Source organism: Botryllus schlosseri, chromosome 14 (genome assembly GCF_051294905.1).
Source record: "Botryllus schlosseri isolate E-star chromosome 14, Bs_hap1, whole genome shotgun sequence".
Classification (NCBI taxonomy): Eukaryota; Metazoa; Chordata; class Ascidiacea; order Stolidobranchia; family Styelidae; genus Botryllus; species Botryllus schlosseri.
In genome coordinates this window covers 10,582,712-10,609,092 of record NC_137249.1, presented here as the reverse complement: position 1 = coordinate 10,609,092, position 26,381 = coordinate 10,582,712, and the positions used below count along the sequence as shown (strand labels likewise).

General features: G+C 40.9%; 4 protein-coding genes across 7 annotated transcripts in view; 2 read left to right on the top strand and 2 right to left on the bottom strand.

The window, feature by feature from the left end:
• LOC145455596 (5-hydroxytryptamine receptor 2B-like) overlaps positions 1-26,381 on the top strand; it is a 176,945-nt gene that overhangs the window by 129,658 nt on the left and 20,906 nt on the right. The gene's annotated exons all lie outside the window — the stretch shown is intronic.
• Positions 1,829-20,129, top strand: LOC145456048 (uncharacterized). Its single transcript, XM_080334079.1, has 6 exons — positions 1,829-2,908; positions 3,253-3,348; positions 4,219-4,653; positions 5,256-5,432; positions 6,304-6,731; positions 20,053-20,129. Exons 1-5 carry the CDS (start codon positions 2,711-2,713, stop codon positions 6,715-6,717), a joined length of 1,320 nt encoding a protein of 439 aa, XP_080190205.1. The 5' UTR covers positions 1,829-2,710; the 3' UTR covers positions 6,718-6,731; positions 20,053-20,129.
• LOC145455918 (G2/mitotic-specific cyclin-B3-like) lies at positions 12,338-15,225 on the bottom strand. Of its 2 annotated transcripts, none has more exons than XM_080333950.1 (2): positions 15,088-15,225; positions 12,338-14,324 (listed from the first exon to the last, which is right to left on the bottom strand). In XM_080333950.1, the coding sequence occupies exon 2, from the start codon at positions 14,260-14,262 to the stop codon at positions 12,976-12,978; it is 1,287 nt and encodes a 428-aa protein (XP_080190076.1). In that variant the 5' UTR covers positions 14,263-14,324; positions 15,088-15,225; the 3' UTR covers positions 12,338-12,975. The 2 variants fall into 2 exon arrangements, with proteins under 2 accessions (XP_080190076.1, XP_080190077.1); XM_080333951.1 differs by having other exon boundaries at positions 15,080-15,217.
• Positions 16,677-25,876, bottom strand: LOC145456045 (MAGUK p55 subfamily member 7-like). 3 transcript variants are annotated; one of them, XM_080334076.1, is made up of 16 exons: positions 25,858-25,876; positions 25,136-25,383; positions 24,757-24,822; positions 23,928-24,038; positions 23,053-23,166; positions 22,463-22,544; positions 22,240-22,400; positions 22,066-22,175; positions 21,044-21,187; positions 20,870-20,982; positions 19,535-19,621; positions 19,282-19,470; positions 18,521-18,614; positions 18,361-18,469; positions 18,194-18,301; positions 16,677-17,414 (listed from the first exon to the last, which is right to left on the bottom strand). In XM_080334076.1, the coding sequence occupies exons 2-16, from the start codon at positions 25,238-25,240 to the stop codon at positions 17,238-17,240; spliced, it is 1,770 nt and encodes a 589-aa protein (XP_080190202.1). In that variant the 5' UTR covers positions 25,241-25,383; positions 25,858-25,876; the 3' UTR covers positions 16,677-17,237. The 3 variants fall into 3 exon arrangements, with proteins under 3 accessions (XP_080190202.1, XP_080190201.1, XP_080190200.1); XM_080334075.1 differs by lacking the exon at positions 25,858-25,876 and adding an exon at positions 25,790-25,809; XM_080334074.1 differs by lacking the exon at positions 25,858-25,876 and having other exon boundaries at positions 25,136-25,757.

Genomic DNA, 26,381 nt, shown 5'->3' with positions numbered 1-26,381 from the left:
GTGTAAACCTCAGAAATGTAGAGGTTCACGTTCAAAAACGAACTTTGGTAGGTTCTACGCTGTGAACCTTTTTCATATATTACAATTTTCACTTCATTGTGACATCTTTCGTTGAAATTTATTGCATTTCAACTGCGGGTCACTCTATGCATGGCGCTGACAGCATTAAAAAAATCAACACTAAACGAGCATGCACCTTGATATCTCAAAATATTTACTTGCTTTGTTACAAAAGTTTGCTCGAAATATCCAGTTTTCCGTTTGTGAATATTTAGTGACTCTCTACTCTGTGCTTGACCCGAACTCACACAAGATCAAGAGCGAAATACTCTACATGTAGTCAGCGAATGATACTTATTCAACCAATCAATGAAATTGATATGATATGAAAAATCTAGCAGGCGTACGTCGTCAATCTTGGCTTGACTTCATATATTTATTGTATCATAAAAACCAAATCCCTGCGATTGGGGTGTTGGCTACTACTATCGCAAACAAGTATAGAAACCCGTTTTACACTCTGCTCAATATCAACGTAGCAATACTGAGACTCCGCATACATTGTCCGGTCTGGCCTAGACCCTTAATGTGTAAGTTTATATTCCCTTGCAAGTCCTCATCGAAATTGTTGGCAAAGCGACATAAGATAAGGATATTATGGGATTGCCCCAGTTGATACATTTGGCGACGTTTAAAACGTCAATATGTACTTCAGCATTGTGCCATTATGTTACTCGAGTCGTCGCTAGGTATCGTATACAATACATTAACGTAGGCTATCACTTCACTGAAATGTATGGTTAGAATTAGCAATATGAAGTCACGTGACGTCATGAGGTTCACGTTCGCGTTCACGCAGAACCTTTCAAAAGGTTCGTGTTCACACGAGCCTGAACCTTTCAGAGGTTCACACCATCCCTAGGTTCTATATCAATACCGAGAAAACCATTACCGATAATGGACACCAGTTACTTCTACTTCATAATATTTTGTTATCTACTTACTTACTTTTCGCTATTTTCAGTTCATCAAGTAGAAGTAGTTTAATCCGCCAATCAGGAAGATAGCCCGAGGATTTTGGGGGATGTTTTCACGGAGTATCAACATTTAATTTTCATAAAAGTTGAGTAAATCCCTGAATTTTCGTCGCGCTTCGCGCACAGTGGATATGGAGTGACCAATAAGATTTCACGAAAGTATCCGTGAATATAATTTAGGTAGCGGGTTGCGTGGTTCCATTCACACCGCCTTGTCGCCCGTATGAAATATTTCATCACATTATATATATGGCACATCATAACGTTTGAAACTGATGTTTCGCAATGTAGCATTTACTTATCATATCGTAGTCTAGCAGTCCATGGCGTGTATTAACCAGGACAAGTGGGCTCTGATAATTTTTTAGCTTTAGACGTGTTTTACCATACAACCTTTAAAACTTTCCGGACTAAAGACATGAAATATATTTTCCGCTCTTAGAAGTAGTATTTCACTTTCCATTCCCAGTATCATACTTTGAGTTCTGATTATAGTATCAGTTCTTTTGTCTGGAGAACATACATGATTAAGTATAAAAGCAAGTGTAATTTCCAGATGTAAAGCTACACAATACGGCATTTTTACGATCCACCGTATTTTTTATTAACCTTTACTAATCGCGCAAAGTGTTTACACCGTGTCCGATACACCTTCTCCGTATTGCTCTTCGACTAAACTACGGGCCTTATAATATGGGGGAGGATGATGCCATACCATGATATTTTGTGTGTTCAAAATGTGCTTTTCGTACAAACAGAGGATTATTATCGAATTTCCATATCAATACTATCATTTTCATCTCATGCGGACGAACGCATATGCTGTCGAAAATTGGATACCTCCTGGTATGCATCAATATGAAGCAAGCTCTGCATCTTTCGCATAGCTCAATTGACTGCTTTTGACAATCAATGCGAACGAATTACGATCGTTTTCACAATTACTTACTGACTTGAGAAGATTTAAAGTCAGTCATTTCTACTTCTACTTCAAGTAGTTTTAGGTTGCTTATGGAAGAAGTTCATCTACTCGTACTTGAGTAGATTTTTCCGTCGCTACTTCTACTTCTACTTGAGTAGCTTTCTTGACTACTTTGACCACCTCTGTGAACAATGAGCCTGTAGTTCCCACCTTTCCAGCAAAGAATGTCGTTGACTTTTCGCCGTAAATTCTTCGAAGGTCCTATCATATATGTTGAATAGCGAGGTGGAGTACCTATTGGTTGGCATATAGCAAAAATCTAGATAATAGCCACCGGCATGAAAGCCCATTGGATTTCGGGATATACCATTATATGGGGTTTGGGAGTTTGTTGATATCCTCGCTATTGTTATAAACTTATAATGTCGCTTTGTTTTCAGCCGGTTATTACTATTTTATCCATGACAATGGCGTATATAGGCATACATACAGAATATAGGTATACATAGAATCCTTTGACAAACTTGAGGGATGTGCTTCAGTCAACTCGCATGTGCGCTTCGTTTTCAGTTTAGCAATATAGAAATTAGGCTATTTGGACATGCATTGGTTACGATGAATTATCGCGTAAGCTTCTGCCTCATGAAAACGCTGGAATGACGCCTGTGATCGTATAATATAAAGCGCTACATGTTTTACTAGGACATTGTATAGCGACGATTGATGTAAAGAAGCGTAAACTGATATCTCAATGGGTAATCAAACACGAAAATTAAGCGAGGCTTATCCTAACATCAGTCCCTATCTCAACCTTCTACATGACAATGCTTGGAGATTAAACATGTCGACCCCGACGGTAACCGGTAAGATGGAGTTTCAAGAAAAAAATGGGTTTGCACGGGGAAGTTTTGGACACAAAATGTCAAAGAAGGTGGCAGAATTGACTCAGGTGAGATCATTTTATGAGAGTGCGAATATGATCATGCCAAGTATTTGAGTGATCGCTATTTATACCTAATTATCGTTATTTCGAATAGTCACAATGGCTCGTGAGTAAGTGAAAGTATGCGGTTTTGCTGAAACAAATGAATGCCAATCAGTAATTTGTCGGGCCATAATACTTTGACGTCTATTTAATGCATTATAGTACTGTATATTAGTGCCTACATTAGCGAATACGGGTTTAGGTCGAATATGTCACATATTAGACGTCTGTACGTGCAATGTGCACGATGAGCACAAGCACATGGTCACGTCCTACTCGTACATTGATGTCTGTTATTCGTTTGATAGGTTGTTCACATGTTATTTATACGAAATCATGAGCGTGAAGTAGAACTCGATGAAATTAAAGATGCCTACGAACACGAGATATCATTGGTTATTCAAGTAAGTCGGAGATATATTATAGGCTATACTCGGTTGAGCGTGACATTGCATGATGTTGAATTGTAGATGGTGATATGGATAATCATTTTAAAATATATTGAATACCTCGGAATATTAATTTATCCGCGAGGTATCGCGCAGCGTCCCCGGCCTATGACCACATTCAAACACGAAATACAACGAGATACTCATTAAACTTCCCCAGTGCTATGCGATCCACATCCATGTGTCTCTATCTGTATGTTATCTCTGAGTGTGAATGTCTCGGTCATGACTATCTTTCAATATATTATAGTTTCACTATACGTAGGCTCAGTGCTGAGTGTTTGTTCGATCCACTTCAGTAGGGCGTGTCAGGACGGCTTTATACTTGTCTGGCAATTCCGTGATGTTTTGATATGATAAAAATGAATGAAGCAATATATAAATATAAGTGAATAAGACTATCAGCTATGTACTATTGCCTATTGCGATAAATCGCGATTTGAGGCTTCCCCAAATTACCCTGTTCGTGAATATCACTGCTATTATTACTATGAGCATTTTCGCGTGACGTAATAATTAAAGAATACCAATTTTGGAAGATTTACGAAATATGAAACGAATATACGAAGGTTATTTGAAATTGTAGTGCGTTCTCATGGATCGAAGACTCTCCCTCCCATCTAGACTTCTCTTTCAAATGCTCCCATATACGACCCACGCCGTGTACATAAAAATGCGTTGGTGCGAGTGCCAGCTATATATTCTATGTAATATGTCCATTTTACCATGGTAACTAATCGCACAATGAAGCTTACAGGCCCCGAGTCCGCAATAACTATCAAACACACTTTTTCACAAAAAAAAACATTTCGTGATATTTATCAGGATGCTAAAAGCCGCATTGAGAAATTAGAATATCGCATACGAGAGTTGGAACGAAAGAAGAAAAAGGAAAATGATGAAATGACAAGTAACCTAAATCGAATAATGAGAGAAACTCAAGAAAGGATAGAATCGCTAAAAAGCGACATCACGGAGGAGCGAAAGGAAAGCAACCATCTCCGAGATCTACTGACACAAGCCCACAAGGACTTGGAAATTCTGAAGCACGGCTCGACTGGGATGTCAGGAGACCTGCTGAAAACAAACAAGATCCTCGAAGAAAGGGAACATGAATTTCAGAGGCTGCGTAAGAGTTACGAGGAGATAGAGATACGATATTTGACGTCCAACAAGCAGTTGGATGCATTGAAGCATCAACTTGCACTTGCGATTGAAGCGAGTGGAAAAAACAAGCAAATTGCTGAGCGACATGCAAAGGTTTGTCAATATGAAATGATACCCATAAAATTATTTATATAGAATATGATGCTTAAGCGAGCAGAAATCTGACCGGGTTCAAGTAGCAGGATATGATCTTTCAACAGATCCATAACTTACATAATTAATATATTGACGTGTTTGATTATTTGACGGACCAAGTTTGCTCATTGTCCATTGCCCATAAAAGTAGGGTAGCAAGATTATTGGCAAGAAAACCTCGTGAAAGATCATACAAAAAAATCATACAATAATTTGTGAAAATGTCACGTGTCTGTATATGTGTAGGCAATGCCTGGGGTGGGGGATGGGGGTCGATCAGGTCAATAACGTTGTACTTCTACTTTTTGCAGTACTTAGGTTTTGTGTAGTTGCAGCACTTATAGTAGGCAGTGGCTATAAGTTTTTCAAATGCCTTATTTGTTTTGATCATTTTTGATTTTGTCAAGTAGAAGTTTGAATGAACTTGCATCACTTTCGGGAGTTAGATTGTCGTAACTATTCGTTAAATAGCATACCAACGATGACTGACGTGATTGATCACGCCCCAGTATGCGAGCGAATTGTTTGACGCAGCAACAATAAATTTCGCTATCACACAGGCTGCTGACGAAAAGAACAAAGTGCTTCAAGACATTCTAAAGAAAAATAAGCTTTACGAAGATGAAGTCAAGTCACTTCGGCGCGAACTGAATCTTTCAAAAAAATCGACGAAAAGGGAATCCGACTCACCGTCAACGGAATTACTAAACCAGCCTCAAACGAGCATGAAAGTATTAGTAAGTTTACTCCCAATATTTATAATTCGACCGTGACTTGGCCTATATTTTCTTCAGCTCGATAGAGCAGCACGCTCAGCGAAAAGAGTGTGTATTTCCACCCATCTACCACCCCTGACATACATAAGTGTGAATATACACCTGTGGCACACGAAACGAGAACGTAACTCAGACTTACCGTGGTATGAATCGAGCACAACATTTTAATCCAAATTATGCGTGCACGAAAGAACGTATAGGGAGGTATATGCACGTAGAATTTATCATCGCGATATAATTTTGAGTTAGGTTCTGTTTTCGCGTAACACCCTTATCGGTCCTTTGGGTCTTTTCACTTAGAGTGAGGCCTATTCGCAGTGATACTGGACACGTTTGCCAGCTGCGATATCTGACAGACTTGGTTCTATACCTACGTAATCTTGTCTCGTTATATAATATTCATGTTATATACCCACAAGGTGCTTTATTAAATTTGTTTTCGAGTGGATTAAATTCATGCGCTTTCACATGTTCCGTTACCGCTGAACTTGTGAAGTCAACCCATATTGTCGCGAAATTTACCTTAAAGTATAGCAGACAGGCGTGGACTGGCCATGTGGCCACGATAAAACTCTATTAGAACATTATGCATAGAAAATCGCCAATTCAATCATGATAACGGCCTGACTGAGGGGAATACGAATGGGTTTTGTGTTACAGAGTTGAAGTTCGACAAAGACATTGGTGCTTGTCTTCATATTGTTCTCTTATCCTATAACTGCACGGGGAAATAGAAATATCAGTTCTGTACATCGTAATAAACATATGTCGATATCCTAGTATTCCTGTTGATATCTTTGATTAGATAACGCTTTATATACTATCTTTTCAGACCGACTTTGAGCGAATCAAACGAGAAAACGAATGGCTTAGAAACGAATTGAAAAACAGAGAAGGGAATTTCAACAGAGTTTTCGCCAACTTCCAACCGGTGTTTGTCGGATCCAACTCGGCTTCTTCCAGTCAGCCAGAAACGCGTGAATCGGACATGATGATGGTGACCCCCTCGTCCAGTTTCTCTTCAAATGGACGAGCGGCTCTACCGTTCCCCGCGAGCATGGAGAATGCCGCGGGGAAAAAGCCTGCCCCGAATCTAACCGGCCTTGACGCCAGATCAAGATCTAGCAGTTCCATTTCTAGTTATTCAAGACCGAGCACGCAACGCGACCGGAGGCCTAAACTAAACGGAACTTTAGATAATTTCAAGACGGATCGCAATTTTCGATTAGTTTTCACGAAACAATGAATATAGGGATTTCGGTTACCGAATCAACTATTTTCGTTTAACTGACAACGTTGCATCGCGTGGAAGATCGCCAGCATGCCAATTATGGTTGATGGTTGTTAAGGCCCGGGTGTGTATCTGATTTCAAAACTACTTCAAGTCATGTCGACACCTTCCATCTTTTCATTGTATCGCAATCGTGTGTTGTTTTAGAAAAGATAAAATTATTAGCAACAACTGAACTCAACTGGCTAGCCGATGCCGAATCGGTCGGACATATAGGGTTGCATTAAAAACAAAAATCAATTCAAAACGAACATGTTTAAAACAAGGCCCTAATTTAAAACATGTTCTTCATTGTTGTTTTTTTAATATTTTTAGAAGCTATGACGTCACGAATATTCAATTGTAACGTCATAGTGGATTGATATTGACAATTGAAAATATAGGATAAATATAGCTCCTTTGACGAAATATATCTGTACTATTAATGTTGAACCGACTATTTTCCAACCATCCCATATCGATATACGTCGGCTATATCTCATGGTAATTGTCCGTAGGCTTATACAACATGTTACTTGGAAAGTATTTGCACAAATATGGCCTAATTTTACAACTTAAAAAACACAATTTAGTTTTTTTAAAAAGGCATTTTTTAAAAAACGGTTTAAAACATGTTCTAAACAAAGTGTTTCAAAACACCGTTCGTTTTAAATGCAATCCTATACTCGGACATATATAGCAGTGGTTCTCAACCGCCGGTCCGCGACGACTTTTCTGCCGGTCCGACCGGTATTTTAAAATTTTATACCCGAATTTCAAGAGCCAAAATGTTGAAGCCTTCTCAATTGATGAAAAAATTAATACATCAAATTTTAAACATTGCCTATTCATAACTTCACGAGCTAATATTAGGCCAGGAAACATGTTCGATTTAACTAATTGAAGTTCAAGCCGATTCCAGTGACGACATGCGAATGACAAGTCTACGAGATGACTTGCTGCAGCGCGCTGTTTGCATGATCATTCGTTTTCGATTCATTAATATTGTGGATGACTCCGTATCGCTGTTGCCAGGTGGTTTCGTGCGGCGTATTGCATGTCTGGTGGTAGAGGGAAATGAGCAAGGTGCTTGTTCCGACTCCGAAACGCTTCTTCTCTAGATATTGTTGAAAAGAAGAATATCATTCGAGTTGGCGTGGTTGATTAATCCACGGCCTTCGGCGCGATACACTGTCATCGACTATAGGTAACTAACCTACGGATAGATGCGAAACACGTGACTAACGGTTGAGTGGCTTACCCAGATGCAGCTGACGATTGCTGGTCGCTTCGTCAACAGATATTGTGTACCAGCGGCCGGTCACCATTATGTCTCGGGCAGATTCGGACTGTATTGCCACTCGGAGATCACGTGTGGGGCATGTTCGGGTTATGTTGCCACTCAGGCATTGTATCTGGGCTGTATGCACTATATTCCGCCACTAGGACACCATATCTGGGGTAGATTCGGAGATGTGTTGCCACTCGGATATCACGTCTTTGGTATGTTCGTAACGTGTTGCATCACTCGGACTTCATGTCCGAGATGTGTTCGGACTACGCCTCCACTCAGACAGTATATCCGGGTAGATTCAGACTGTGTGCCGCCAGACGGACTGGGGCATGTTTGGACTTTGTTGCAACTCAGATATCATATATGGAATGTCTTCGCACTGTCTTCCGCAACTCGGACATTATGTCTGGGGTATCTTCAGGCCGTGTTGCCACTCGGACATTATATCTGGTCTTGATTCGGACTGTGATCCGTCACTCGGACATCATATCTGGGATATATTCTGCCTGTGGCAACCCGGACATCATGTCCTAGTGACGTAACATTGTGCAAACATATCAACGACATGATTTCATAGTGGCAACAAAGTCCAAACATACCCCAGGCTTGATGTCCGAGTGGCGGAACACAGTGCGAAATACCCCCGACATGGTATCTCAGTGCCAAGACAGTCCAAACATAACCTGTTATGATGCCCGAGTTTCCATTACAGTCAGAATATACCCCAGTCATTATCGAGTGGTGGATCACAGTCCGAATATACACCAGATATAATATCCCAGTGGCGGAAGAGAGTGCGAAGATATCCCAGATATGATATCCGAGTTTTAACAAACTCCAAACATCCCCCAGACGTGGTGTCCGTGTGGCGGATCACAGTCCGAATCTACCACATATATACTGGCAGTATGGGTGGAAGGCACATTATACGAACATACCAAAGACATGATATACGAATGGCAACGCAGTCTGAATCCACGCCAGATATGATGTCCGAATGGCGGAACACACTGCGAACATACCCCAGATATGATGTCCGAGTGGTAACAAAGACCGAACAAACCCCATACGTAATGCTGTCCGGCCGCTGGCATACAATACCTGTTTACGAAGCGACCAGCAATCGCTAGCTGCATCTAGGTACTCAATCGTTAATCACGTGTTGCGCATCTATCCACACGTTAGTTAGCTATAAATCGACTGTCCGCGCTAGCACTTTATCTGGGCCAGAGGATTTTTACCTCGACTCAGCAGACTATAACTATACCGTGAAATCATGTGAATACCTTTATGAAAATATTTAATTACGAATAAAACCCTCAAAATGTCAATCTCTACTACCATTAGTTGCGAAAAAATGGTCGTATACTATACAGTCTGGTTGGATATAAATTTTGAAGGTCCACCGGTCCGCCATATAGTTTTTGAAATTTTACCGGTCCGCGAGATGAAAAACCTTGAGAACCACTGATATATAGAGTTAACTTGGCCAATCAAAGACTCACTTGTGCAAATGGCTTGCATCATTAGCTTATGCTTTGTAATGTCTCAATTTCACAACTTTTGAATGGCATCTCAACACGGACAATAGTGTAGGTTAACTTTTTGTGGAATAGATTTTCTGGTTATCGAATAAAATTTTGCGCGTTCACGCGCAAGGGGGGAGGCACCATGTTCAGTTCCTATTTCACTGATTTAGCGTTTAGGTCTGGAAGGAAAGGACGTAGTTTATTTTTGTCCTTGATGTTTTTTTGCGGCATATACACCGACTCATGATACACATACACACGATCTGCGCATATGCATACCATGAGTGCATGATGTGCATATGCCGCTGGACAAGGAAGTGCAGATATAGCCTCCTTTCTAAGTCATGCACCACCCCTCCATGCTATCCCAGCAATGCATGAGCGCCAAGCAGGGAAGCCATGGATACCAGTGTTACTAATCAGGTCTTTGGTCTGACCCAGCCGGGAATCGAACCCACGACCTACCGATCAAGAAGCCGGACGCTTAACCATTACGCTATCTTGTCGGTTACGCATGCATTACGACAGGGGTGTCAAACATCCGGCGCGCGAAGCAATTCTGAGTAGATTGAAAAATGCTTGTATGATCCAGCACTATTCTAGCATGCGTGGAGATTTTGTGTGAAAAATACTTCCATTAAATAATCCCTCAAAAAGCAAATGTCGAGTATGTTCATGTTCATACTTATGTTCGTGTTCATCATGGAAACCATGGAATTCAGTTTTCCATGGTGTTCAACTGTTCATGCTCATAGGTCACATGATTACCATCAGACAGCGGTGTTGAGGTTTCACTTTGCCCATCATTAGGAACGAATCGGTGACATTGACACTATATTCTGAGAAGGCATAAAACTGCACACTGCTCACTCAGTTTAGAGTTTTCTAGAAAATGGATCAAATATTGGTATTGGAGGCGAAACGCCACCGCGAAACCGTCGTATGCTGTCAAATAGACGGAAAATATGTTGCTACGCGAAGAATATAATTCAAATAAATTGGTCTCGCGGCTCGCCGCTGTTACTTTGACCAAATACATGCTGCAGCCCCGGTCTTCCGCAGACAAACCTGAATAGTGAATGGGCGATATAAAAACAATGAACAAAATTCCATCGCTGGTGTTTACAATCTCTTGTATCCTCACAACGCGTACGCCGAGCCCAGGGATCCCTGGCCGAGCCAACTGCATGTTATCGGCCAACAATATCGTGTTTCAGCCAATTCCACTGTTTGCGAATAACGGCGGTGGTCTGATAGAGTCCACATAATCCGTCATATAATGTAGCCTATCTAATAGTATTGTGGAGAGCGTTGATAATGAAGTATTCAAGTGAAAAACAGAGTTATGGATTTTGAGGTAACATTTTGAAATCATGCCACTGATCCGCAGGGTTGTAAACAAGTCACAAGGCTCCGAGTCACAAGTCAATCTCAACTCGACTCGAGTCATTTCAATTGACCGCCGAGTCAAGACCGAGTACAAGTCAGAGAGCAGAGGGTCGAGTCCGATTCATGGTATTATGACTGGAGTCCGAGTCATTGTGTTGACTGTAAAATTTCCAGTTAAAATCTTGCTAAACCCACATATAACTCTGGTGATATCGAATGGTTCGCATAGGCCTACTATTTTTCCTCACTTTTGCAGGTTCTGGTCGCATATATTATTCTTCGAAATTACAAGGAAATGTCCGTCTTGGCTGTCAGTCTCGAGTCATATGACGAGGAGCCCAGATAAACCTCCGACACTTCGAATCGTGCTTACTGTCGAGACAGCGTTTCTCTCGCGCCGAAGGCTACGCGAATCTCCCCGTAACAGCAGGGTGACCTGACCATGTGACCACTGACGATGACCATACTTCCTAATTTAGGAGGATTCGTCCTACTTTTGCAAAAAAATTGAAAATGTTCTCATAAAACGCCCAAATGTCCTGCTTTATAGCTTTGGACATCAAGGCGCTTCGACATCTTCCATTCTTTTCATTGTATCGCATTTTTTGTGGTGTATTGAACTGATGAAATTGCTAATAAACCAATGATGATGATGATGATTGTACCGTACATAAGTACATTGTACATTGTAGAAGCACAACTAAAAAACGCCATGGCGCCAAAACTGGATTTCAACGGCATTGATGACAAAGAAACTGACGTCAGAGCGTGTCTTCCCGTAGTAGTCGATTTGGCAAAATGACCATTTTTAGTGAACAATACAGTATTCCTACTAGCAATCTTTCTCTACATATAAAATCCTTTTATCGCATTGTTGGCTACATTGGACATCTTGATCGGATGAAAATATAATATGACGGATATTGTCATTATGGAGCATGCTGGAATTGGACATGATCGGGGACGTGTACTACTATTGTACTAACTGGGGGCCGGGCAAATTTGGTTGAGGGTTATGGTCCAACTGCTATTCTTGCTCATCACGTATAAGGCCGTTTAGAACGGAAGAAAGCAGAGGACACGCGAACATTTTATTCCACGTCTATATGAGAGAGGTCAAGGCCAAATTTAAAGTTCTAATATTTGGCGGGGTAGTGACCAGAATTGATTGAATAATTTTCTATCTTGCCTAATGGTTCTCGACTTTGAAGAGCTTCGGTTTTACTATCGAATGTTTACCACAACTGCTTTTCCGACATTTGTAATCCTAAACCCAACCCTAACCCAAACCCTCAATCTTACCCGTAACCAAGTGTAACTTGAATCGAGCGACCACTGCAATAATGTTCATGGAGCACTGCAATCATAATCGCAAACTAACGAATTCTGTAAGCTCATATTTTTAATTCAATTCATGACGCAGTCCACAGGGCGCCGGCAGCACAATAGTAGCTGGCAGTCGAAAAAAATCAAACGCAAGTACTTCATCCACAACAAATCACGACACAATGCAATAAAGAATGAAAGCGAGGCATAAAATCGGTACGAAAGAGCAGTAGAAACACGAGGGAAAAACGAAGAAAAATGCGACGGACGGCCAATCGGTTGGACCATTGCAAGAACAATGAGTCCGCGCCTGGCCTAAAATAGACAAGATAAAAATGGAAGTGAAAAAGTATCATATCCAAACAATATTTTTAAAAAAGATGATCTTGATAAGGACAGTAGAAATAACATCATATCTGACTACTTTGGAACAGTCGTTTTCTTCATTGGTACACGTTCAACTAACGTCGTCGTTCTAACCATCCAGCAACATGCGAGTGTAGCAACAAACCACGAAGTGTGACGAGTTAGAGTGACATACAACATCACACGAGTCGAGATTTTGGGAGGGCGTAACTCTCTTGAGACGCAGACCTATGCTCTGTCCACAGGCTAGGACCGAGTGTCGCGGTATCATCTTGTATCAATCGCGTCAGGACTTTAATGCCAGTGCCACTGAAGGCAGGTTATTGGCGTTTATTTTTTGGGCGATTCTTGTTTCGAAATGCGTTCTTCTTCCTTCAACTGTTCGTCGCTCAACAATGGTATTTTGGCTACTTCGTAAAAGATCTTGTGCGAATATTTTTGCCAGACGGTCAGCAGTTTTCTTCCCTTCGACTGGCCTACCATGGCGTTTAGTTCTATCGCGAGCGCGCAAACTTCTTTTTCGTTATGCGAACTGTAATATTGCAGGGTCTCGTTCCATTCTCCTTTCTTTGACATCTTAAAAGCGAGCCAAAGCGCGGACGCAGCCATGAGCGAATCGCTCTTGTCGATCATATCGTAACATTGAAGACTCAACTCCAACACGAATCGAGCTAATGTCAACGTCTGCATGCTGGCCTTTGAGCACTTAGCGTACCGTCTCAAAAACCTGTAAGATATCGGTATGTTGATATCGAAACCGACCGCATGCAGCATCGACCTTTCCATAGCTAACATCTGATCGCGGGTGTAAGCATCGTCGCAGATGTACATGAAATCGTCGATACAAGGCGGATGTCTTTCGTCAAATTTGGCTGCGACAAATATGGCAGTCGCGCCAATCAATTGCAACTTATCTTTGGAAGTCTCTTTGGCTTGTAAGTACAAATCCACCAGCTTCACGGCGAGATACAGGGTTTCGTGATTCATTTCGAAGTTTTCCTGCACTTCCACCATCCAGTCGACAAGTACAGCTCTCATGTCAGTGTTGATTTCTCCGAACGGCTGCATGTACTTGGCGATTGGAAATAGACTTTGCCTCGCGCGCATGTACTCGAAAACGGCGAGGGCGTACACTGGAGATTCGTAGGGATTGGCGGCATTCTCCGCGTCGTGATCGTAAAACTTGAGCGCTTTCCTTCGGGGAGATACTTCAACCGCGTAGTACTCAGTTGGTAAATTGTCTTCGGTAGTTGTTGATTGAGCTTGTTCTTCGGCGATAAGTAATTTTTCCAAACGATTCTGCAATGATCCCGGCGGAGGATATAACACTTTCTTGGCGTTTGCCGGCAGAGCATTGGCAGCACTGCTTAATTCCTTTGCTGCGCTTTGTTCTTGCTTCTTCAATTGCCTCAAAGATTTCCTTGCGGGCTTCACAGCTTTCGCTACCTTGCCAGCCGCGTTGTCTTTCCCGATCACCGCGTTTGTGATGTCACCAAAAGCCGATCTCTTCACTTCACCCGATACCGGTGATCCAGCCATTCTTTTTCTTGACGCTCTGGTGATTCCTGGCTTTGACATTCCTTGTTGGTTTTCATCGTTCCGTGATTTTGCAAACATCTTGGCAGTGTTGAAAGCTGGCGGCGGTTAGATTACGGTACTTATTGGAATTTGGCCAAAATCTGGGACGGTGATTTACAGATAGTTAGGATGATTTGCTAATGCTGGTGGACTATAGTTAGATCAACGGAAAATGTCTCGTGTGAGTTCGTATCAAGCAGTTTCCAAATAACTTGTCACGATGGCTCTTACATTATAGTTCTTGTTCATAGCTCGCAACTTTGACAAGACCAGCAAATAATGGTGGTGTTACAAAGTGTGATGCCAAAGACACAAGTAGATGCTGAGCCTCTACTGTATGGAGTAGCAGAAAGATTTGTTATAATGTGGATGATTCATTCAATACCAGTCATACATGTTTCAACATCATATTATTCAGAAATCCCTGAACAAATATGTGAAAACTACGGTACACAGCTGGCATTTGCTTGCTGCTCTGCTGGTATAGTGGCTTTTTTGTGAATTTAAAAAATCTACTCATTATATTTATCAATATATTAAATTATAATTGGATGCATTCAATTCAATCAACATATTTTTGTTGTGTATACAGACTGCAGTTGGATTTTCATAATTTCTTGTTCTTATTATGATAATAAAATAAACTTTATTGCTTGGTAGGAAATTACTCTACTCTACATTGAATAACGGTACCGCAGTAAATTGTGTACAGTGGATGGAGAATTTCTTGTCTGGCAGAGTCGATTACCCAACCTCATTTATTCTCATTAGACACACAATAAATTAGAAGGATGATCGTATTTAGTATCAGTACATATTGGTTAAAAAGTGCACCGCGACTTCACAGAGGTGGGACAGTCTCACCGTAAATAAATTCTCCCCAATAAGGCTTTTCCCATTTCGTCGTACCGTACGTGTACCACTAACAAACTACATTTATTCCACACTGCATCACAGTTTTAGTTACTTGAAACGTATGCCAGCTAGATAACACAGCACGAATGAAAATGAAACGCAATTTCGTTTAGAAATAATACCAGATTTTAGTATCTACGCAACAATAATCGGAGTCCTTCGCCATAAACAAACGAGAGCAAGGAAGTTGACTTCAGTATTATTTTTTGAAATATGGATATTTCCCGCAATCTCGCCTACTAGTGGCAGGAGCACAGCAAAGGATTAGAATATTGACAATACTTCTGGCGTCATCTTGTGTTCCAAAATAACATGTGGGGTTACTGCATAGCATTTATAAAGGCTATGGTTACTGTGACAAACACCCACCTTCTTTCACATTGCACCACGTATTCATTATAGATAAACAGAAAAACACATACTAATAATATTAATTAAAAATATATTGAAATGATAAAAATACGTTTGCTTAGTTCCACTCAACAGTCAACACCTCGTACTTGCCGGCGCTATGGTATCCCGGCAAGGAAAAGGAATACAGCGTTGCCGGCGAGAAAGTCAGCGGTACCCTACTTCAACTCACCCTTGACGTGTTCGGATAAAAAGCTTCAATTGTCACCATTAAATTTGTACGCAAACTCACTGAAGTGCCCAGGAGAGGGACTGTATAACATTTGGGCCCTCTTTGAACAAGAACGGCAAGCGAAAACTATACGAATCCTCAACGATAGGTGACCGAGCGAACTGGAACTGCTCGTTGCGCGACTGTTGCAATGCCACCACGCCACGAACAAACACCGAACATAGAGATATATTTCATCTACGATGCCACCTACTGAAAAGGCCTAGCGGAAGTACAACAGCATGCATCGTTAAGGCAATGGCTTTGCATATAGCTTCCACCGCTTTTCACAAACTCTGAACTCTGGCAATCATTCGTCGCGGGTGCTTGTATTTCAGGATTCAGGATAATTTCCTTTGTGAAGGGTTCAGTGGCCGACATACGACGTTACTCGTGCAATATTTCAATGACTTCTTTACCTCTGAATCAAAAGCGCACAAGTCGTCCAAATATCATATGATCGACCGAAAAGATCATCGCTCTATCAAATATGCCGGACCATATGTGTGGAACAGTATCCCGCCGGCCATCCGACAGTCGACGATCATGTCCACATCCAAGTCGAAATACAAGCAATTTCTACTAAATAAATACAGTCCATCCTCAAGATTACCGGACCACGACTGACCTATCGATCTCGCTTCCCATGACATGCCGCCCTATTTCTTGTCGCTTTCTTTTTCTATACTATCTTCTTTACTTTCATTCAGTGTGCATGCCGCCTCTTTACATCGCCTAGGCCAAGGTGGGTGTCCGATTCCATAGACAACTTCTAGTCGCTTCGACATCTTCCTGTCTTTTCATTGTATCGCATTTTTTGTGGTGTATTGAACTGATAAAATTGCTAATAAACCAATGATGATGATGATGATTACCCTGATGGTCATGTTCTCACTATATTACATCTGATACCACATTTATCTGGACGTCAACATGATCTAATATATTTTTCTTGATAGTAATACATCAGACATTGAAGAAGATGTAACAAAATGCAGGGTAAGCCGGAACAGTACCATAATGGAATAACAGAATGACGGTAAATTCATTTCACTACTACAGAATTTGTATACATAATTGTGTTACCATTAGTGCGTTCGTAGTAGGCAGACAGTTGTAAATTTGGTAGTGCCTCAGTGATCCCACGAGAAAATGTTAACAGTTGAAAATGAGGAAAAACAAATTATTTAAACAACGCATACTTTTCATGATCAGGCAATGCACCATACACCGGAAAAAACATTGTCCACAGAAAAACGAACTCAATGCAAAAGCAGTCTATACAGAAACTGGAGAAGATGTGTTTTTCAGCGCAACAGCACATTGCAAACATAAGAACAGAACAGTACCACAATGACTGTCGATTTCAGTAACATAACATCGAACAGAGAATCTGGGTAAGATTTAGTAACAGTCCTTTAATGCAGTGTCTCACGCTCATCGGCACACAGTAACGTTGGACAAATAGTGTCGACACTTATTGGACCCAAGCCTTCGGCATCCATTGGGGTTCATTTGCCACCATCATGGATGTTTCCAGCAGCCCGTCCAGGGCACTGCTTTCATCTTCATATATAATGGTGCAATCGAACAGATGTCCATACTCCTTTTCAAGCGATTCGCTTCTCTGAATCAGTGGATCCAAATCATTCGCCTGAAAGAAATATCAATTAAACATAAATTACTTTTGTACCTTGGTTCAGAGCACTTCAATTTCACACTTCAGTCGAAAATTAAAGTCAAACTTGGATTGAACCCGTGATTTTAGCGAAACATTTGTATCACTTTTGATCACATCAAAACCAAACCGAAACGACTTCCCATTGCACAAAGCCGGCGTGTAAATTACGAATTTTTCAAATAGGCACATATCCACATTATCAAGACGCTGCTGATGCTGTACTGTAACCATTACCCAATTATCTCTCAATTTAAAAGACTACTTCAAGTCGTTTCGACACCTTCCCATCTTCTCAGTGTATCACAGTCTTGTGGTGTTTGAAATGTTGAAATTGTAAATAATAAATTGAATTGAATTCATATTACGATCGCAATATAGACACTCCACAACCCAAATCTTCAGCTCACAATGTTTTTTTAGCTATTCACCCTTCGATGCGGAAGACGATATTGAGAAGTCTGTGTTAAGGCAAATTATATACCAAACCAGTGTGATCAGTAAGAAATGCGTAAATCGTAACAAATTAACTATCCAGACTGCAGAGGTCAGTAACAAAGAACTTCCACTTTTTCGAAGAGCCAAAGTAGGTTTTGCCCACCCGCACTACTTACTGAAGGCGTTACGATTTTAGACTACTACTTAGCAGGGGTTAGAGTACATATTTTATAACTCGTAGCCGCTACTTCTACTTGAGTACTGATGATGAGCACTCGACCACCTCTGCAGATATTGGCATAAGTAGATTTGCTCACCAAATACGGTTGACGATCAGTGGCAGTGCTGGCGATCGCAGCAGAAGCCGTAGGTTTAACGAAGATCACAAACGGTTTGATATCCTTGTTACAAAGCATTTTCAAAGCCTTCAAAAAGAATATATGTTTGATTGGCCGTATGACTTGGTAAATCTTAGATACATTACCTGCGGATACGGAGTTAGCACGCACACCTGACCGTCTTCCATGACCGTTTTGACCGCGACGACGCTGGTGCCGTAGAGATTTCCCTTGTACTCGCCAAACTCTATGAAGCTACGGAAGGGTTTGAATCTAGAATACGAGCGCTACATCGTGTTGCCCTACAGGTTGTCTTTGATGCCCTGTTCCATGAATTGTCGAGTCACAAAGTGGTAATCTCTTCCGTTCACTTCGTCCGGTAATGGCGGCCGCGAGGTATCTGAATAGATTGGCATGACGAAAACACAATGCATCGCGGAAAAACGGCGTTTGAGATATTATGAGGGAATATATGGTCAGTACTGTAGCTATCAATTTGTTGTATACACAAAGGTGGTCAGTAACAAAGTAACTTTTTCGGAATACTTCAATTCGCCTTTTCCTACTTGTACTATTTAATCAAGTCAAGCAACCATGTTTTCAGGTTACTTTTACTTCCACTACATAGTCCTTACTTTTGTACACTCTGGATACTAGCAACGTAGGAAGTAGTTTTTATGTTCACTTCTCTTGCGAGTGAAACTGTCAAAATAGCTGGGCGAAATACCCACTGTATTATGGTAACTGACTAATTGACTATATTTTCCAACGAATGCAACTATGTGGAATGTCACGTTAGTCACGCGGACACATCTTCCAATTCCGGAAGTGGCCACCTCCGATTGTATGCTCCCGCTCGACCAAATTTTAGTACTTTTAAGACTTCCTGTTCTACTTCCACTCACAATGGAAAGTCCCATTACTTCTACTTCTAACCGAGGACCAACGGAACACGCATTATGTTAGCGTTTTAGCCCTTCTCTCTTCTCTGCTTGACCTTAGCTCGAAGTGTAATACCAAGTAAAATTAGAAACACCCACGGCACGAGACAGGCTCCGGTCACTCACGTGGCACAGGCACTCCGTATAGCGTCGGGTCTGAGCTGAGCAGTTGCTCCTTCAAAAGGTTTCTTCCGACACCCTGCGCGCCGATTAGTACCAGCGGTCTGTACCGATGCTCCTCTCCATTGTGCGGGAACAGTACCACTTCTTCGTACGGGACAAAAGAGGCCGGTCGATCTTGCGGTTGGCTGTCGTCTGATTAAAAACGGGGGTGTCATGCGATGCGTCGAAACGTATACGTAAATCTGCGTTAAGTTACCGTGGACTTGGAATTCAGGCGAAAGACGACTCAGCGAAGTCACAGGATGGGGTTTCGGAGAGCGGAATGTCCTACGCAGAAGCGTCCCTGCAATTAGCGTGCTTGTTTGTAATCAGCGAAGAGATTCCGTAACGCGGATGCGAAAAACTGTGCGACTTGTATCATGGAGCTTGAAGTTTCGAATTCGGCCCATTTTATGTCCTACTATTACCAATATAATAGGCTTTAGAAGTGCGACCAACAATATAATCAATATTCATGTTGCCAAATTTATTCCAATGGAAGCTTTTCAACTGGCTCTCGTCAGGAGAGAATCTCAGCAATTACGGATAACCTAATTCGAATTATAGAAAGGATTTTTTCGTTGTGACATAAAAGGCATAACAGGATTTTTTCGTTGTGACATAAAAGGCATAACAGAGACAAATTCGGCTATAAAGATAGCCGAATGATAATGCAACAAATTGAAATATTCTGAAAATGTAGTGTAGTGCTCCACAATTGTAGTCGATGATCAGGGTTGTTGGAACCAAGTCACAAGGCTCCGAGTCACAAGTCAATTTCACTTTTATAGTTTTGACTCGAGTCGAGTCATTTTCAACTAACCGCCGAGTCAAGTTCGAGTCCAAGTCAGCGAGCAGAGGGTCGAGTCCGAGTCATGGTATTATAACTCGAGTCCGAGTCCAAGTCAATGTGTTGCCTGCTCAGTTTCCAGTTAAAATCTTGGTGATATGGAATGGTTCCCATTTATAACACACTAATTTTCCTCACTTTTAGCAGTATCTGATTGCATTTTCAAGTACTTGTACCAATAGACTCCTAATAGGGTGGTTACTTTACTATTCTTCGAAATTACGATGAAATATCGGTCTTGGTCGTCTGTATCTCGATTCTCGAGTCATGTGAAATGACTGGAGTCCAAGTCGAGTCAATACACAGATTGACTCGAGTCGAGTCATAACTCGAGTCATTACAACCCTGTCGATGATTGGTAAAAACATACCGATAGGGGAAGCAAATGTCAACATAACTATGAAGGGAGAATAAAAGGAAATTTACATTTAACAATTGGATAGAGCCCAATGTTCACACCGAAGCACAGATGTCAATGTCGTCACATTACATAGGCTTGTAACACGTCCCAGTTTCTGCGGGCGGCTTTTTGATATCATTCCCTGCCTGGTTTGGCTAAATACCGTGCACATTTTTCGCTAAGCGGTGGCTGTTATTAATGGGGTAGAAAATGATAAAGCCGGCCATTTTTAGAATCTTTCAGCAGGTGCACAGGGGGAGAAATAATTGGCAGTTCAAGAAATACTGCAAGATCAATCTTACACGGGCCTTTCTTTCTCGATATGCTCGACGTAGTTGAGCTGCTGTCGTCGCTGCTTCTTCTATCAAGCGTAGCCGATCTAGCCACCTGTCTCCGAGCTTTGGCCTTCTCTCGTCTGAAAGGAAAATGACGACACAAAATGCGGCATAGCACTCTGAAACCATCGCGACTCTTACTTTTGCTGTAACTCCGCACTCGGTATCAGACCGACCTTTCCATAATTCATTTGCGGGTTATTACGGGCCTCGCTCGCGCTGGGCGATCGGACAGCGTGAACTCCGACGTGCACTAACGTGGCTTGCCACCAAGACGGGTCTTGTCTGAAAGAATATCATGTAAACCCAGCGTCACCACAGAGGTGGTCCAAGTATACTCAGCATCGCTTTTTGTGTAGAAGTACATCTAATACCGTAAAGCTATGCTAAATTAGGAATGAAAACAGCAATTTATAAGTTATGATGAAACTATTTCAAGAAGTAAAAATAAAGGGTTTGAAAAGTCTTCATAAGTTCGGTTCCTAAGTTGCATGCTTCCAAAAGCATGACGAAAGGTGGTGTACTTTTGAAACAGGAAAGTTAATCTCTGCAATCAACAAAAAACATACCATGAAACTGCAGACAGAAACAATGTCAAAAAAAATATTACGAAGCGATATTCACGCCGATGCCACGACAATGTCAGTTGCAACGGCAAAGCAAACCTATCCAAAATCTACAATGTACTTTACAATTTTACAAAGTACAAGTACTTTCGCATCAAAACTGTACAGTAGAATGTGTAAGCAGTCTACGAACATACCCACTTGAATAACTGGACTGGAAGAGCTTATCGCGTGCCCCCGATTGCTTCATAATTCTCTATTTGGTTTTCAATTCAACTGTTTTGTTCCTTCATCGTGCCAATAGGTCTGGATAAGGGGGGGGGGGGGGGGACACGCAAAATGTTCTTCAAGTTAATAAACGTTTATTATGAATGTACTTTTGAATACTATCCACTTGAGCAAATCCTTTGTTACTGACAGCCTGCGAAGCCACAGAAAAATGGCTACTAATACACAATTAGATTTTATTCAACTTGACTCGAATAAGTCTAAGCAACACAACGCAGCAACGGAAATTACAGAAATAGCTTCTTGTAACCCTGGTATGAAGGAACATTGGAATACCGCATATTTTCGCACAACGCACTTGACAGTTACCTTGATACTATATTGAGAATATCGTTCTTTCTAAACCGCAAGCCGGCTTCGACGCACGGAAAGAATCTGTCGTCCTCCGGATTAAAATCAAACTTGGCCCTGACGAACGTCTGCAAGGCAAAAGCGAATATGCGTACCGATACCTCAATTCTATTCGCACATTGATTCAATTACAGGCTCATCCGGGTCGGAAGCGGCAGAAGGCTCACCAGGTATTAATCGAAATATGAGAGGACCTCGGAAATTCGCCACGTGCGCCATGATATTTTCGGGCGTCTTGCCTTTTGTAGGAACATTGTTGACTTCCACCAAGATATCGTTCACGTGGATCAAACCTAGACAGATGGCGATGGGATTAGTAAGGAAAATACTTTCTGGAAATACTGTTGATCCGCACCTGAACGATCGGCAGGGCCGCCTTTTAAAATTCTAGCAAACACAAAATTGCCCGTTCTTTCGTCTTGTACAATTGTAGCACCCTATAAAAAGTGTACAAACTATAAAAAGGCAGCGGTACAAACCCAAACATGGGCCGTTGATTGCAAATTATTATTATTAATTGATAATTATTTATTATATATGCAATCGGTCAACTGCGATTTTGCGCATTGTCTTCTATGATACAATATATTATCACTGCTATATTCATGCTAAATTTCTGAATCTGCAGATAATGGCCTCATAAGATGGCAGCATGAAAAGGTTTGTTGTTATAATGTAATTATTACGATATCGAGGCATTCATCAAATGCACATTGAAGTACTACACCCACTGACAATGTTTCTACAGAAATTACAAAACTTAATTGGAACATTACACCAACTGGAGATTTTAGGATTAAATCACTTCGTCCAGGGTAATATTATATGATTATTTCGAAGACGTATCAGTCACGGTAGTTGGCGGTGAAAGGCAACAGAGTGACACTTCAGCGGCTGTGAACAAGTCTAGATTTACTGCAAGCCAAGATCCATACAAGAGCATACCAATGGTTCGCTGCTTTTGACCAGTCGTACAACCTTCATTGTTTCTTCCTCGTGGGAACTGGATGGATTGCTGTCGCCTTCAGGAAAAGACGGCCCGTAGTCTTTTGTTACAATCTACAGAATGAGAAATTTCTCAGCACCATTGCGCATTCGACGGTTATCACTAAAACCGAGTTCAAAATTTTTTCAAATATATAATATTATGTGGAGTCTTTAACCACATGACAAATGATAGGAGTACTAGCATGCGCCTCAGAACGCAAGCGTTTTTCCAGTCCTCAATAGTCTAAATCTTTGGTGAATCATTGCAACTGCTATTATGGAAGAAATTGCATCTGGCTCTACTACAAAATTCAGTACTTTAAATTGCAATATGAATGCATTGTCGCTTGTCATTATGATAGAGGTTGAAGTATGGCAGTGCCAATTTTGAATGGTAAGCGGCCTGTAAAATGGATTTCTAATTTAGCTTATAGCCTGATATATTTGGGCTAAGAGAAGGGACACGCACTAAAATCACTTAAATATGCATGTGCTGATTTTGCATGTAATTATTTTTGACAAAATTTTTCAATTAACTCGAAATTCATTGAATTATCATGAGTAGTCGAATAATTTCACCATCATTAGACCAATTCTTGATTATTGAGATGGTGGGCCTATTTACGGCCTCCTGTTGCACGGTGCTATTTAAATCTAGGCTGCCTGTGAAAAATGTTACACGCCCCTCATCTAAAACATCGAGCATTGCTCCCGTTTTCAGGTACAGAAAATTCAGTAGAAGGCATGGTTGCATGGCAAGCTCATGTACTCCTCCTTGGTGATTTACTTGACTCTTTTTTAATACCATGATACAATAAATTTAAAATAGTCACTTGATCATAGCAGAGTAAAAGTGCAATCAAGTGAGGAGAGGAAGATAACAAGGAAGATAGTTGGTCAAGTTCTGGTGGGTTATCTTCCCAGCCTTGAGTGATGATTGGTATCTGAAAAATAGGGATTATCGTTAAGGAAAGCAAGAACGAAGCAAACTGTCAAGTGAAAATTCGAATATATATAATTCCAAAATATAGGATTAACAATTTCTTAGCAATTTGAAGACAGAGACAAAAATCAGCAAATATCTTGTAGATGGGCAATAGTCTAAATAATTATCTATTAGTTAACAAAATAATCTCGTAAATTTCTATGACACACTCCAGATACAGTCGTATAAGCTCTGTAGTGGGCTATGTTGCTGGTTCTACAAATGATAAACTTCAGATACCCAGTGTGCAGTGATACAAGGTGCTTGGGGAAATAAACGAAGCAGAATAAAAATGAATACATCATGACCAAGTGTCAAGAAGATGTTCAATGTTAATGCAAGTTCTTACACAAATGAGTACTGCGGTACTAGCCTACATTTAAAGTAGCTAAGACACATCATCGTGAAGTCTCGAAAATAATCACACTGATTGCACAGGATTTCATCGTCAGTTGTCAGTCATGATGCAACATACCAAGTGATATAATGAGGAAGTCTATAGCATGATTGCCGGGTTTGCACCCCAAAATGTGTAAAATAAATTCAGAGTAAGGCATAAAATAGAGATAAAACAGTACAACATAACACAAGCTAATATGTCCAAGATTAAATATGGAAGTAAATTCTCCTCTTGCAACTATTCACATAATAAAAATAATAGCACTCGGATATCTTACTATATTTCGCAATTCTATTGCATGTTCACGTGAAGAAGGAGGCAAGGTGTGCAAACGTTGATAGATCTGTAGATATGAATAATATTGTTGTTATGTATAATTATTACTATTACCAGTACGAGCTTATCTAAGAGAGATGGAGATTATAGCCAAATGAGAGAGACTTTCAGCGCCGTAACTTTGTTAGGCTATCAGTTTATTTCAGACGACATTCTCAAGCAACATGTTTACAAAGGTGCCCAAAACTTTAATTATTGATAATTTTCACCAATTGATCACATTGGGCCGGATTTCGCTATCATTTCATTGTGATTCCTATTATGAAGTGTACTTTTCGGGGACACTGACTCTGTAAATGTAATTGAATTGGCCTACTTACCTTCAATAATGACTGTAAACTCTTATCATGTAACACATAGCTCAAAGCTGTCAAATCGGCGCCTGTCCCATTACGCTTTTCAAGTTCTTGGATCACAGACAACATTTTGCTACTATCCGAGTTTGTGAATATTGTCAACACTTTGATGTATTCAGAGCAATATATCCAATAATGGAGCACTGGACATTGGACAGCCAATCATTCTTGTTCAAGCTGGGATGCAAGTTAAATTGGCCAGCTTTGACTGTCTGGAAGAAAAAATATTTATATTTTTAAAGGATTAAAAGTGATTTTGAATTGTAACTAAACGAGTACCCTGCCTAAAACATTAATTGCGGTGATTCAGGAAACAAATAGGAAGTGCTTCAACAAAAATAGCGATTGCAGGAATAGAGCCTTTTTCTCATTCATTTAATGAAAAAGGAGACACACAAAATATATGAACAGTTATTTATGTAATAGACATAGCCAGAACGGAAATTTTGCGACTGGACATCTCATTGTGACATAGTAAGTGCGGAAGTCCAAGTTCGGCAAACCATGATTACGATTTTCAGAGTTTTCGATACTGTTTGAACTCGATTAGAATGCACTCGCATGACAATCTATTCGCGCTAAATACAGAATCGTCATAAATTATAAATTGACCATAACCTTGCTTCTCAGACCAATATAGCAAACGATCTGGAACTGGAACAACAGTAGAGACAATACATATTTACCGCAGCGTCGACGAGCGTGCACTTTAGTGTTAGTCCCGCTACAGAGGCTGCAGGTCTATCGTCTTAAACCACCAGTGGGCACTGCGGCATCTTTGTTGCGACCTTACAGCACAGCCTTTATATAAAAGTCGTTCCTCGCACCGATCGATAGAATGTATGGAAATATTGGAAATGCATAGTCCTATGCAAAAAATGAGATCAGATTCTGGCAAGATAATTCATTACATGAAAGAAAAACATTGACGATCAAGTAAACCTGAACGTGGGCGATGGCGGAAACGACAAAACAGTTATCAAGTCCGGCCTTGCTATCATTTATCAAAGCATTCGCGATGTCTGATCAATTATAGATAACTAACCTACGTAGGTTAGTTATCTATAGATCAATGAGTATAGCAATTTACAGCGTATTTGATATGGTCTGAGGGCTACGCTGTTATCGATCTGCCTTGGGTATCATCTCATCATGGACGTTATGGACTAGGGTGCTCAAAGATTAACTTGTCCGCGTCTTTACGTGGTAG

Coding starts and splice junctions, on each gene's coding strand:
- LOC145456048 (XM_080334079.1), top strand. CDS start 2,711: ATGGGTAATCAAACACGAAAATTAAGCGAGGCTTATCCTAACATCAGT. Junction 2,909..3,252: donor AGGTGGCAGAATTGACTCAG/GTGAGATCATTT, acceptor TTCGTTTGATAG/GTTGTTCACATGTTATTTAT. Junction 5,433..6,303: donor AAACGAGCATGAAAGTATTA/GTAAGTTTACTC, acceptor CTATCTTTTCAG/ACCGACTTTGAGCGAATCAA.
- LOC145455918 (XM_080333950.1), bottom strand. CDS start 14,262: ATGTTTGCAAAATCACGGAACGATGAAAACCAACAAGGAATGTCAAAG.
- LOC145456045 (XM_080334076.1), bottom strand. CDS start 25,240: ATGTTGTCTGTGATCCAAGAACTTGAAAAGCGTAATGGGACAGGCGCC. Junction 19,622..20,869: donor ATCGAGAAAGAAAGGCCCGT/GTAAGATTGATC, acceptor CGCTAATTGCAG/GGACGCTTCTGCGTAGGACA. Junction 17,415..18,193: donor CTGATCGTCAACCGTATTTG/GTGAGCAAATCT, acceptor TATTTCTTTCAG/GCGAATGATTTGGATCCACT.